The 14655-nt window shown below is 38.0% G+C and overlaps 1 protein-coding gene and 1 long non-coding RNA gene across 5 annotated transcripts in view; both read right to left on the bottom strand.

Moving 5' to 3' along the window:
- Positions 1-6388, bottom strand: part of LOC109965666 (uncharacterized) — a 10421-nt gene extending 4033 nt beyond the window's left edge. For all 4 annotated transcript variants that reach the window (XR_002275675.1, XR_002275677.1, XR_002275678.1 and 1 more), the window contains exon 1: positions 6096-6388. This is a non-coding gene — a long non-coding RNA (uncharacterized LOC109965666). The remainder of the gene's footprint in view (positions 1-6095) is intronic.
- A 4417-nt stretch (positions 6389-10805) lies between these two features.
- The window catches only part of dusp4 (dual specificity phosphatase 4), a 9166-nt gene continuing 5316 nt past the window's right edge, over positions 10806-14655 (bottom strand). The window contains exon 4 of the mRNA XM_020609853.1: positions 10806-11519. Within this exon, the coding sequence (XP_020465509.1) occupies positions 11120-11519 (400 nt within the window). The 3' untranslated portion in view covers positions 10806-11119. The remainder of the gene's footprint in view (positions 11520-14655) is intronic.

Raw genomic sequence — 14655 nt, 5'->3', positions numbered from 1 at the left:
GGCTGCAAAAAGATACTTAAATAACCAGAAATCTGCAGGTTGACTGAGATTTTGGTTCAAAGCTATATTGTACATCAAGACAAGCTATCATACAGTAGCTATCTGACACGCTACCATGTATGACAGACCAAATAACAGCAAGAATAACTCCTCACACTATATATTGTAAGCTTGAACTCTTAATAGTTTATTTTTATGGTTACTTTTAAGTGAATGACACTGTACACCACATGGGACCACATGTGCATTTAGCTTCTTTCATGCACATCATGTCAGATCACATCAGCTATGTGAAATGGAAAGGAAGATGGCCTTAAGTGTTTTGAAAGCAAAATATTGCCTTGAAATTACCGGGGAACTTTGGTGTATACCCAAATCTGGCAGCAGTAAAAGAGAAAAAGCTAGTTTATATCAGGTTGTCAGAAAATGTTCATGTTAGTTAGGGATGCTCTGTTTTAATCTGAACACAAAAATTGCAGAATCCAGACCGACTAAGCTGCTCTGACATTTGAGTTTATTGCATCCTGACTTTGTTAGCATTACAGTGTCTGCCAGTCCAACTCAAGATTTTAGCCAATTTGCACTTTAAAGGGAAGGGGACGATGATGTTGATCTGAGCCAAGTCCAAACATGACATTCTTGTTAGTGTGAACTGAGCCTGAAGTACTTGTTTTCAATTAAAGTTAGCTGTCAGTGCAAAATAAGCACTCCTAAGACTAACAAACAGAACCTGTGTCAGTTTTTAACTCTGACCCTTTCACAACAGCATCTCCCCTCCGTTATGCACCCATGCATTTGATAGCCTAACAGTATTTCATCCCAGTAGCAAGGAATGATGAATTAGTTGTTGCTGCACATCAACAAATTATAAATGTAATAATTGTAGAGAAAAGTGAAATAATCCTGAAAAAACTATTGAATAAGTAAATGGAACAACAACTGGATAGAACCTGGGTAGAAATGGGAAAGAAATAAGCCTGAAATTAAATTGTAATGGCAAGTTTTCAAAGGGGAAATTAAAGAATTGTAGCCCAGGGACATATTTAATAGTATATGACTGTTTAAATATGTTTTTTTAAGACATCTGCCATTTTACAATATGCCCAGATTGCAAATAATTTGGCTCCAATAAAAGTGACTAAATGCATTTACAGTTCTTTAAAGACCAGCAAGATCATATTTTTAAGTTGTATATTTTTTAAACCACATTTTGCACCATCCCTGATCAGTCTCCACACTAGAACAGAGGTTTCAGATCACACAGCAGCATCACTGTTAACTTCAGAAACTGAGCAGGTGGAGTTTATATTGTTGACCTCAACAGCACTGTAGGGTTTATTAGCAGGAAGTTGTGAGCTTTGTTTTAAACGAGACTAAATAAACCAAGTCCAGATGGGCCTTTAACAGGTTTTTTTATGGATGACAGAGTTAAAAAGTTTTGGAACAAAGGCTTTTTTATGTGATAACTATCTGAATTACGTTTTAGCTGGCCTGTCTACCCGTCTCACAAGCCAGTCAGCCATTTTGTTGTGAACAGTTTGGAGAGCGTTGCAGTCCATGTCTCACCTACTGACCTGCCTTCTACCAAAAGCCGTCAACGTCACTGACACGTTTCCTTATCGGATGTTTAACCTCCTGTTGTGCAGTTGTACAGAGCTGCTGACCAGCTAACATGGCAACAGAAAGAAATCCTTAATAAAAACAAGTTAACTGAGTGTCTGTTTTTCTTTAGCTGAAAGCCTGGCTCAGTTTATTGGCACCATGTGTTACTAAAATGATGCTTTTATATACACATTACTTCTGTATTCCTATTTGTGTTAATTTACATCCACAGAAGCAGACAGGTCATTATACATTTAAATACGTTTTGTATTGTCATACAAAACAAGCAATTTGATGACATACTGTATCTTGGGCTATAATTGACACTAGCATTTTAATATTTTATGGACCTATAGATTAAGACCATAATCAACATATTAATCTGTAATGATGTGAATTAGATGCAGACCTAGAACAATTTCAACAAAATACACTTTAACCCAGAGGCTGTATTAAAGTTTTAGCTAGGTACAGTACAGTTAAACTGCCAACAAACCTCAATGTAAAGCCTGCTTTGATTAAAGGGCCCATGGCATGCTTTTCCTTGTTTTGACTCATCTACAATGTTACAATGGTGAATTCTCATCTTAGACGTGACCTAAAGCTGGAGAAGTTACTATGTCTGCATTATGCCAGTTAAAATATGGGGTTTCTCAATTACCTGCTTTGTTTAGAGTGTTACACATCTCTTTTCATCAGTACATATACCATTGTTTATGTATCTATGGAGGAGAAATTCATATTAATTAATGCCGTTGCGGTTTGTTGTGCCGTCCACTTGCAACAACACCAGCAGCATGAACTGTCCTCTTGTTTTAAGGAAGAACCTGTTTGGCTTTCTGATTCTGAAACAATTGCAAACTATTTGGAGTTATGAGGGGTGCCAAGCTAATCTAGAAGTACCCAAGATTAAACATTAAATGGCTGGAAACAAGCAAAATGAGCATGCCATGTGCACTTCAATTTACCTTTATGTGGCATCAGGCCGAGTGAATTGATCAACATCTTTAAACTCAAAGTTTTAGTGTGGAAAGTAATCCAGAGATCTAACAGACCAGAGGTTTAAAGTCAACAACAAAACTAAAGGCATTTGTTTTGTATGTAATTAGGGAGGTAGTTAATGGTCTTAAAACTCCAATACATCCCGTTTCCTGTACCATTCAACTGATTTCTTGTTTTTGCAAGAAGATAAATGGCAATGAGGGTGCTCATTTGGAGCTCAGCTAATCCAAGAACAGACAAACACTACAATTCAACTGAAATACTCATCTGGATGGTAAATCAGGATAATGAGAAAAAGAACCACCAATATCTCAGCAGATAAGGAGAGCCAATAAACCCTTTTGGTAATCAATCTAACCACTGCTGGGTCACCAATATTCAAACCACTGGAGCCAGCTGTTCTTCTAAAGGGGACAGTTAATTAACCCCAAAAGAGCTCATTATAGCAGTGATATGGATCAAGAAAAAAATTGAGAAAGCACAGCTCGACAAGTTATTGGCAAGTGACCTTCTCCCAACAAAGATTTCTATCACAAAGGTGTAATTAGGCTGCAATAAAGTCCAGTGATGCCAGTTTTAAAAAGAAACCAATTAACTTGAAATTTCCACTTATGTTCACACAGCGCATCACAAAATAAAAAAATAAAAAAATATCCATGTTTGAAAATGCATAATTACTGCCAGTAATAATACATTTTGAATTTTAACTTCTTTGAACACAACATCTGATTGGCACATAATCACAAATCAGGGGACACAATTTCACTGTGCTGGTTTAGGACCAAGGCTGCCAGATGGAGATGGAAATATGCAAAACCGTTCTTGTTGTCTGTCTTAATATTTGTCTCATTTCCATAGGCACTGCTCTGATGTCAAGTAGAATTCAAAGAACTATTCAGCCGCATGAAGCATGCCTACAATGAAACCAAATCATTCCAATTATTTGATAACCAGTTTAACATAAGATCCATTTGCCATTTTACAGAGATGGAATTTCTGGTTGAGTGGGACACTTGCTGATCATTGCATAACTGATTCAACATATACACAGGTGGCGAAAAGAAACTATAAAAATGATTAAGCATACATTTTAGTGAATTAAACACTTCACTACTGATTAAGAATATATGAAAATAAATTCAACAGTGCTACCACTGCAATTTTAGAAACTTAGTGATAAAAAAAATAAAATAAGCTGAGACATTTAGGGCTGCAACAAATAGGCTAATTGATAAAACCACTTAGCAATGAATTTAATAATCAATTAGTTGGGTCTAGTCATGTAACTGTCAGAGGGTATGTCAATGAGGCACATCAAAATGTAAAAAAATAAATAAATAAAAAACAAAGCAGTGGAGAGTAGTGAGCATGGTTACAGCAGAGAAAAGTGGACGACATGTCTAAGTTTAACAGCACTTCAACAATCCGAAAGGGAAAAACTGTCCCGTGCCAACTATACAAAACATGTGTGTAATGGCACTGGAGCATGACGACAATGCATTAGCACCTAAAGAGGAAGAGACACAGAAGTACAGAAGACGTTCGGAGTTGAATTGTTAACTTCAGACACTGTGCAAACTAAAATGAAGTACCTGATTTCAAGTAACGTGGTTATGTATATTATTCTAAATTACAGTATATATTTAAGAACATAAGTGGCTGCTAATAATGGGTATTAAATGCATTTGATTGTGTTGCATTCCTGTACACATAAAATAGATGTAAACAGCCAAGCATTATATTAAACACAATGAACAAAGCTAAGTTATAAAAGGTGTGTTCAGGAGCACTGATGCCACACAGGTTAATGGGGACAGTCCGAGTACCTAGCCTAAGAATAAACGGACTTTTAAGCATCAGCAGTCATGTTTGTACTTGCCCTTTACAATAACATGGTATGTTTTATGAACATACAACCTAAATGATTTTAACTCAACATTTGTGTTTTTGTTAACACTGCAAGAACCTATTGTGCACTTTATATAAAGCGTTATTCTTGCACAAATCCTTTTACTTAATACATTGGACAGACGCACTGCAAAAGCACTAAATGCATTTTAGCTTCCATAATGTGGAAAATTGATTTCTTTATGTTGTTGTATACATCTGATTAATTGCAGAAATAACTGAGATTAATTGATTATTAAGAGTTGTTAATTGCAGCCCTAGAGACATTACCTTTGTTTTAGTATTTTAACTTTGTAGCTTATTGCTGCGAGTAGTTTTTTGACTCAAAGTGTCCACTCAACCTGAAGTCCCCTGTCCCACTTCATCCATCACCGTTGGGTTACATGGATTGATCACAACATCTTTAAATAGTTCGATATAAACAAACCACAATTAGTTTTGCCATTTTAGCAAGGTTTATGATAATTTATATTTAATTCCAAGTCTCATTATTAAGCTATAACCAGAAAATTCAGGAAATATGTACACAATATCAAAAACCATTTTCAGAACAAAATGGCTTCTACAGTACAAAGTCAGTATCTAGTGTGACCTCCCTTTGCACATGACAGTTTGAATTCTTTTCTTGAAGTCTTAAAACCATGACAAACCCTCCACCATGTTTCACTGAAGGCTGCAGACACTCAGTCTTCTATCTCTCTCCCCAACTCTTCTTCTCACATATTGTTGATGGTTGGACCCAAACATTTCTTCGATTCATCACTTTATAAAACTCCTTTCCACTGATATTCACTCTAATCTTTGCAAGCTTTTGCATATCTCAGCCTTTCTTGCCAGTATCTTTTCACAAAGGCCGTTCCTGATCAAGCTTCTTCGGATTGTAGAAGGATAAACTTGGCATCCAGATGAAGCTGCCCGATGCTGAGCCAGGTCCTTGCTCTCTCTGAGAAACTTCTCATCAGATGTTGACAGTTTTTATGGTTTTTACTCCTATTTTTGTCCTTAACCTCTCCATATTCTTCATATGTATTCATAACAGCTTGCAGAGCACATCTTGAGCATCTAATTAGTTTGATTTTATTCTGATGTTCTTTTTTTTTAATTATATATACTGTGTACATATTTCCTATATGTTCTAGTTGTATTCTGATAAATATTGTCATAACATTGCTAAAAAAAAACAACAACAACAAATCTAATGATTTCCTAAAACTTTTACACAGTGCTGTATGTACAACAGGCTACCACAAATAGTACAATCTGATAAAGGTTATAGATCAGTTTTAATTGCTGCAAGTTTAGCTAGACAGAGGACATAAAATAAAAATCAATGCATGTACCAAATAAATGACACCAGTTATGTGGTTTGTGGTCAACTACCAAACACCCTGCACAAGCTACAATCATGCACCAATCACACAGACTGAACAACCAGTAAATGCAACTCCTGGGGCTCTATTCTTGTTTATATACACAACATCACCACAGCTTAAGACTCTAGGCAAACAAGGCACAGTACAGACAAATTCACTTCTGTGACACCTGAAGAAACAACACGGAAAATAAGAGACAGAGAGACTCACCTAATTTGATGCTGAAGTCAGTTCTCCCTTTTTCATGAAGGCAAAGTGGTTAATGTCCATTTCAGACTTCCTACCTGCTCGCTATAGCTAGTAGCCCTAACTACATAGCTGTTATCACAAGGAACACTAGAAAACTCTCAAACTTTTCTTTCTTCTTCTTCTTTCTTTTTCACTTAAATGGTGTTGCTAAACAACTGACTACAGTTTTGAACCGAGGCCAAAGTGAAACTGGCTTTACTTTCTATTTACACTGGCAGTTGTTGCAGCGACCACAGTGAAATGTTCCTTCTCATTTTCTAATCAACGCATATTACCTTCACCTGGGTTCACCTGGTTTTAGACTGACAAACCTTTACCAGGCGTTGACTCTAGAGGGCGCTGTTTCACTCATTAGTCGAAAGCAGGATTCATGACCTTTTGAAAAGTAGCCTGTAGTATATTTCTTTCAGGTGAAAAAACATGAATGTATTATGAGGTACTATGATTTTTTTTTTAATTCAGCTTAAATTTCACTTTAAATATTGGTATAAACATTTTTCATAAAATGTTTTCCCACTTTTATTAAGCAACTAACTAGTATATATATTTTATACAGACATTATAAAGAAAGAAAAAAGGAAATTTAAATGAAAAAAGATTAAAATAACAATATTTATTATTGTTATTATAATTGTCATTGATTCTGCAGCTTCTTGTGAGGAGGGTGAACGCAGTAGTTCAGTGTGCACATGCATATGGCAGAGATTAGAGGAAACAATAAACCTGAAATTACCTAAAATAAGACTTTTGTTTTGTTTATTTTGATTTCCTACTTCAACAAGCATAATAAGCATAAAAATGAAAATAAGCAAACACAATGGATTTGGTGTTTTAATTTAATGAATGGACACGAACAGTAAGAGTGAATAAAACTAATAAAACAAAGCTAACACACAGGCAAGTTGAATTAATTAATGGTGGGGTTGGAGCACAGTTACTGCAGTTTGGCGATATATAAAACCCAAACCCTTTTATTGCATTCAACAAGTGGGATGAGAAAATGCTATGGAAAGTGGGGAGCAGATTAGAAATGATTTACCGTAAGTTTAATGTGGGTTTTGATGTGCCTTTGTTCCTAAGAGACATGAATAAAAAAAGGTGATAATGGGTCCCCTACAGGCTCCCTGGACCAGGGGATGTTGTACTCAGAACATATCATCAATATGTAGAGGGTTAACTGAGACCCACACCCTACCTGCTGCTGTGTTAGTGCCTTATTGAGACCCCCCTGCCCCATTTTTAATTTAATTTTTTTGTCAGATAAAATAGGCTGCATGTGGTCAATTTCATGTTCTTGCCACTGGATGGGGCTGCAAGCTTGCACCTGCTTTCTGTGAGAAACAGGGTCATGTAACAGAAAGGAGTTCTTCTTGGTTTCACTGACAAAAAAAAAAAAATGTGCTGTCCAAAAAATTGTTGCTTGGTATAATTTAAAGCACAATTAGTAGAAAGATGCCTGCATATGGCTACAGACAAAACCAACACCAGTTGAAGCACATGAAGATTTTGGTTTTCTTGCAGGTAGAGAGTTATTTGTTCTAAACCCAATCAAGCAACCTCTGAAATGCAATAATCACAGCTGTATTCATCATATGTGAGGAGACTTTCAGACATTTAACCAATACATACTATTTAGCTAATATTTTTCTTGAACCTTTTCATCTGAAATCTGTTTTTAATCAGTGAAGAGTTCAAGCATTATTTTTGCCTTGAACCCACATTTTCTGTACCAGTATCATCTGCACTCCTACTTCTGTGTGTGGTTTCCTAAATTCCTACAGTCCCCAGAATGTCATTGACAATGTGACAAAGTGATTGCATAAATAGATTACTGACCTTCTTAAATTTCATATGATAGTGTTTTTCAAGCATGTGTTCATACTGTATACTATCTATTCAGTTTCACACACACACCAGCATAATAAAAAAGCACATAGACTTTAATTAAGAACACTGTTTATTGAACAGTGGAGCTTCAGTAATAAATAAATGCACAAGTCATTCATTCCACAATAAAAATGAGGGAAAAGTTGTTTTTTTTTTATATATAAATGTCCAAATGGAGGATTAATATTGCCATGATAAACAGCACTGACCAGATGGAAACAGATGGACTAACACAGAAAGGCATATAGCCTGACAGACCATACAGATGTGTACAAAGTATTGCGTTTTTCACTGATTGGTGACCATTTCTCTCTCTCTCTCTCTCTCTCTCTCGCCAAAATGTCTGCGAAGTCTAGTCAGTGTAGCATCACCATGATGTGCAAATCAATCATAACTTATAAATACAGTATTGCATCACTTCAAGTGCTACAGAGATAGGTGCCATTATTCCTTCTCACTCCTACAGGGTGGTGTGTGCGTCTTCATCAACCTCTGAGCCTCTACCAGAGGCCTGGGAGTTTGAGGGTTCTGTGCAGTATCTTAGCACTGCACTATTCTGCACAGAGAGCTCTGATGTAGTTCCTGGGATCTGTCGGAGCCATTCATCAAGTTTAGGAGTCAGAGCTCTGACTACTCCTACCACCACATGGACCACGTTGGCCTTCACCTTCCATAATATATATGTTTGTGTGTGGGGGTGTGTTTTGTGCATACATCAGGACTTGGGTTCAAAAACAACCACAGCTGGACTTTGTGCCTTTGGCTGTCTAGCACAGAGTGTCAAGAGTAGCCTGTTCCAAAGCAGAAGCAATAAAAACACCAACTCAAATTGTGGCATTATGAAGATCTGACATGGTGTTAGAGTGTAACGTCCTTAAAAAAAAAAAAGAAATAAAAATCAGTTGTTTTTGTTTTTGAATGGATTGTAAGTTTGGTATGGAATGACTTTAAAGAGGTATGAAAAGAGCAAGGACTGTGATTGTGGTGTTGTGTGTACAGATACACACTGACTAAACTTTAACTAAAGGTTTAAAATAACTTCTTGATATGGCATCAAAGAGCAAAGTTTAAAATCATTTATCCAATTTGTCTCATTAGGAACAACACAGAGTTCCTAAGGTTTGATAGGTAAAGTGTAAAAAGACCCACATTTGAATGTCCATAAGTCTAGTATGGTATATAAATCTATGAGAGGACTTATTGCAATAGAATTTAAAATAAAAATGTGACAGTATTCATTTTAAATTATTACTGTAGGAATTCAAAATGATTATTTTTGCAGCATGTTTAAAATAACCTGAGTCATTCACCAATGCAATTTATTTCCCCTAATTGTCATTGTTTTACTTATATACTATACTATACTATAAATGTCCACTCATGCCTTTGTACCAAGAAAAATCTCTTCAAAATTCTGTTAAAATTTTTATCTTTAAAGTGTTGTCTAGCTGAAAAATTGCAGTTTGAAAGGACACATTTATCATGAGTCCAAGTCCTTACACCTACTCATGCACAGTATATTTATTATATATGAGAAAAGATGAAGGGAGAAGCTTTTGCTTTTTTGACACTGTGGAATAAGCATCTGCACAGCACTGCTGAGAATATTTTAACTATCATTCAGCAGTCTGGGGGAAAAAAAAAAAAGTGTCATTCCACTGGCAAACCCATGGAATACCTTTATGAACAAGGCACAAACATCTTAAAGGACCATTCACTGGCTGTGCACATTTTAGCCCATTAACTAAATAATAATAAAATATATTTTCCAAAGCATCCAATAGGAGCCAGTGTTTTCAGTTCATTTGAGTGTCCTGTGAAAATAAACCTGCAGAAAAGAACTGAAACAGTGTCTCAGAAGTTATGTATGTTTTGGAAAATGGTCAGCAATAAAGAATACATGACTTAGAATGAGTTAAAACATACAAAGCTACCAGCGAGATCCTTTAAGTGGCTGTCATCCAGGGCCGCCGTGGTCCAAAAATTTTGCTGTGTGATGTAAAAACAAAAATCAGGTAAAATAGAATGAAAATGTCACAGAAGCAAACACATTTTCTGCCACCTCTTTCTTTCAGCCTTTTCATCCATTTTGTGAAGTAGCAGAAGGTGTTCCTACAGTGTGTATCAGGGTTCTGTGGGGATGGGGTGGGGGTGGGTCAATTTACAAGGACCCTGGCCTTTTTTAGCATCTTGTTTTATGTATTTAGCCTCTCCAGTGAAGCACTGGGGAGCAGAGGAGAGGGGGTGGACAGATTTGAAGATGAGAGACAGAGATGAGAGAAGGAGGAATAGGTGAGCTGGGAAGGAGGGTAGGAATATAAAAGGATGAAAAGGAGATAAGAGGAGAGGAAGGTGTGGGGGAAGAGACGGGGTAGTAAGAGGACGTATGAAAGACAGGAAGCTCCGGTCAGATTGCCGGCAGAGCACCTGTCACTGAAGAGGCTCCTGCTTTCTATCACCATCTCCTCCCCTCTTTTTTCCATCCATCCCTTTTGTCTGGCAACAGGAGGGACATCCAAAGGGGAAAGAGCGGGTGCTTAAAATTCCTCCTTCCTTCCTGTGTCCATCTCCTCTCCTAAAGACCTGGTGTATCCATAGCAACAGAGCCTGTCTTCATACTGCGCTTATTCAGTTGGTAGTCATGAATGTGTGTGTGTGTGTGTGTGTGTGTGTGTGTGTGTGTGTGTCTGAGGCAGAGAGAGAGAGAGAAAGAAATAGTGCATTCGCTGCTGCTCATGCCTCTCTGTGTCAGTGTTTGTGTGCCAGTGTGTGTGTCTGTGCATGTTTTTTTTTTTCCAAGGAAGAGGGTGTATCTTCAGTAAACATTAGTCCAAGACTCAGTCCGAAACTGTTTACTGAAGCAAGTTCTGAAAGCCAGTTCATTTTTGGTCAGCCTGAATAAATCTCATATTAAAATGGAAGGAGCGCTGGCTGGTTTCTGAACTTCAAGAAGTTTTTGTCAGTCTCTGAATTTTGAATCAGGCACCGTGACGCTTCTCACCTCTGCATTTTGGAACACATGTACAGCTCTTCTGGCCACTGCCAGCCCACTCTGTGCTTGGCTAGTTTGGCAGGGGAAGGCTGTGCTTGGCTATCCATCAGCAGCCAGGCGAGGTTGTGATTGGACTGTGGTGCAGGTAGGCAGGGTTCACCACAGAGACTGGGAAGTTGAAAATAAATGGAGAGGTGGGTGTGGTTGTCGTTGATGAGGTGGCTGTCGACGACTTGGGTCCGAGCAGTGGGCTTACCGTGGCAGCTGCTTCGGCGGCACACGAAGTGGCAAGAAGCTGCGACTCAAACTGCAGCAGCTGGCCCATGAAACTGAAGTTCGGAGAGATGATGCTGCGGCGTCGGCGCACAAACTCGAAGGCTTCGTCCAGACGCACCCGTTTTCTCTTCATCAGGTAGGCCAGGCATATGGTGGCAGAGCGGGAGATGCCTGCTTGACAATGGACCAGCACTCGCCCACTGGAGTCCCGTACTGAATCTGAGAAGAGATGGGTCAGAGGTCAGATGTTTACACAGGCAATAAATAGAGTTAATTTTTATAAGCTACTCCAAAAAGCTCCAAAATGAAATGGATCAACAACTAAATGGATTGCCATCGATGTGGTACACACATTCATGTTCCCCTCAAGATGAACTGTAAGACCTTTGCCAGCCTTCCACCCAATGACTTTTCAAGCAATTTATAGTCACAGACAAATTTCCAACGCCTGCATAAAATCATGAGAGTCTTGCTACAGTTGTGTTGCGCTTGGTGTAAGGTGGTGGTCTGAGCAGTTTTAAGACAGTCTTTTTCTCATCTTGACGTTCCAATAAAATCAAACATTTAAAATTATTGTAAGTCTTTACTCTTGGTGCCTGCAGATAGTGACATGAACATCGTATACAACCAATAGATGAGCTCTCTCCTGTACCAAACAGGAAGCAGCATAGCAGGCACAGAACCAGCGGTAAATAAGTAATACATCTACGGGTAAGTATGACAGAGACGCCAGTGACTCCGTGTCTTGGAAGCCAAGGTTCTGCTGGACCTTGACAAAGGAAGAGAAACTGGTGGAATTCTGGATTTGTACCATCACAGAGTGGAGAAAGAGAAAAGGTGGACAGATCTCGCTGTCCCCTTTTAGTCAACTAGGGTTCTGTTCACATTCTGTGGTGTCTTTTTTTATTTTTCAAGCAAAACACTGTGCACACAAGTGTAGCTGTAGCCAAACACAGAAGCACATGGGAAGTAGTCTCAAGAGAAATCTAATTGCAGTCTTGCAGATAGTGACCCTGCACGATCCCCGGTCTTTGCAAAATCAGTTATGACTAAAAACTTTGTGATTCATGATGCATTGTCTTTAGATATGACAGGGTGTCAGACCTTAGTCTTAAGAGTTTTTTGAGTCTTATCATTGTCTTCTAGTGTAAGGCCAACTCGAGTCTCAACTGTGCTTTGCATTTACGGGCGGAGTCAGGAGGCAGGCACGGGTGACCGTGGCAAATATAATGCCTGTTAAATTTGAGTTTGTTAGCACTATCATTGTGAGCATGTTAGCTTGTTGACAGTTTAGCTTAAATCAGTGCTGTGTATATTGGTTTGGCCTTGCAGCAGCACTGGCATGGTTGTATAATCTAATTTCTGTAAATTGTGCTTGTGTGGTGGCTTGCCACATGCTTATGTTTCTTCTTGAACAATGAAAGTGAAGTGAACTAATTGTTTTCCTGTATATTTTATCTCTAAGTAAAAACTCTAATCATGATTGTAACAAATCATTCATTTCACTTTTTTCAGGTGAAGAAGATACCACTTGAACCGTAGTGGCCTTGTAGCACTGATGCCTCAAAATACAGTATAAATTCCAGTTCACGTTACATAGACAGGAAGCACAGTGACAATACCTTACTGAGACACTGTCATCTATACATAAAGCCTGTACTTGGACAGCATGAACATAAAATAACAAATGAAGAAAAATGTACATTTTTTATAGCTACCAAGTACTTCAACATGACAGATGGTTGCTTTGCCTCAGACTGTTTTTATTTCCTCTCCTCCACACTTTCTTGCCTTCCCTTCTCTGTGCAGTCAGACTGGTAACAAGTAGCAAATCACATTTACTGAAACACACAAGTGCCAAAATATGAGTCATCAGCCACTCTTTCACACTTCCTCCTCCTGTTCTATTTATGCCTCTGCCTCTTTCAGTATGTTTCGATGCATGCTATTAGTTTGTTAGCGTGAATAGCCAGATTTAATAGGTAATAGTTTGATTAAAATGTTTAACAACAGTTTGCAGGATTTGTTGGATAGTTATGTCACTGTCCTGGAACAAGATATCAGAAGCACAAAATATGAATAAGAAATTCACATATTGTTTTTTCATGTTGGTGAATTTAATCAAACATTTTCCTAAATATATACAGTAAAATAACAGTTTTAAATCCAGTTCACTCTGTGAGCTTTCTAGCACATATGCAGGATTATACAAGATCCAAAAATGTTTAATGCCATTTCACAGATGCTTTTTTTCCCCTTTTCAGTCACCCATTCCTCTCAAACATGTTTATTTTTTAATACAAATTTTTTTTGTGTCTGCTGTTCAGATCTCTGTTTTCTCTTTCTCACCATCTCAGTTTGCTTTCATCTCTCATTAGAACTTTACCTTGACTTACATTCACTTCCTGGAGACTCACCCTAACATTTGCCATTACCTCTACTTGCCTAATCCTAACCCAAGGCTTTACCCTAAAATTCAGTGATTTACATTGTCCCCACAATGTGAGTGTGTAAACAGCTTTCAGTCCCCACAGTACAAGTAATACCAGGTGCACACAAACACGTAAGCACACATAGATTTCAGGTAACTCCAACACAGCGTCTGTTCACCCGGTAACAGTGAATGAGTCAGACTCTGGCCCCACAGAGCTAACTATGACGCATACCGGCACCTACACACATGCACACACACATCGGAGCACACCCGTGCAGAAACCGCAAACACACACATCTACACACGGCATGGCTATACAAAATAAAGGCAACTCATACACTCTCCTATACACTATTACAGTATAGGCCCAGACACACATCTGAAATCCTCCTGCAGAGAAACAATTGATTGGAATATTTTATAATTTCAAATCCAATTATCTGCTTTTTCCATTGTTACTGTATATTATATCACTAAATTGATTACATTTTTTATTAGGATTATTATTTTCCTTTTTCTGATTCTACAAAGTCCACTGAGATGTCACTGATAAAGGGCTACTTGGAAATAATTGCAACAGAGCTCATCTGTTATCATCTGTCTGAAAGCCTTTCCAAGGCAGCTTTCTGAAAGCTCTTTTTTTTTTTATAGTTCTGGAACACAAATCTGGGCATTTTACATTTCCAGTTTGCTGCAAATTAATAGAAGAAGATGGTTTTGTTCACATCAGCAGTGCGGAGCTGCCAGATCTGAAACAGCTTCAACAGAAAATCCAAAGGAAGACAGGACATTACAGTCCCACCCACAGTGGTCCATTGAGGGTTGATTAGATCTAAATAAATGTGTTAAGACCTGCAATGATTAATCAATTAAAGGAAATTTTTTCCCCGTAACCATTTTAATAGTTGATACATTTTTTTTTGTCACACTCT

The sequence above is a fragment of the Monopterus albus genome, unplaced genomic scaffold (assembly GCF_001952655.1).
Source record: "Monopterus albus unplaced genomic scaffold, M_albus_1.0 scaffold102.1, whole genome shotgun sequence".
NCBI classification, from domain to species: domain Eukaryota; kingdom Metazoa; phylum Chordata; class Actinopteri; order Synbranchiformes; family Synbranchidae; genus Monopterus; species Monopterus albus.
This window is presented reverse-complemented; position numbering and strand designations above follow the sequence as displayed.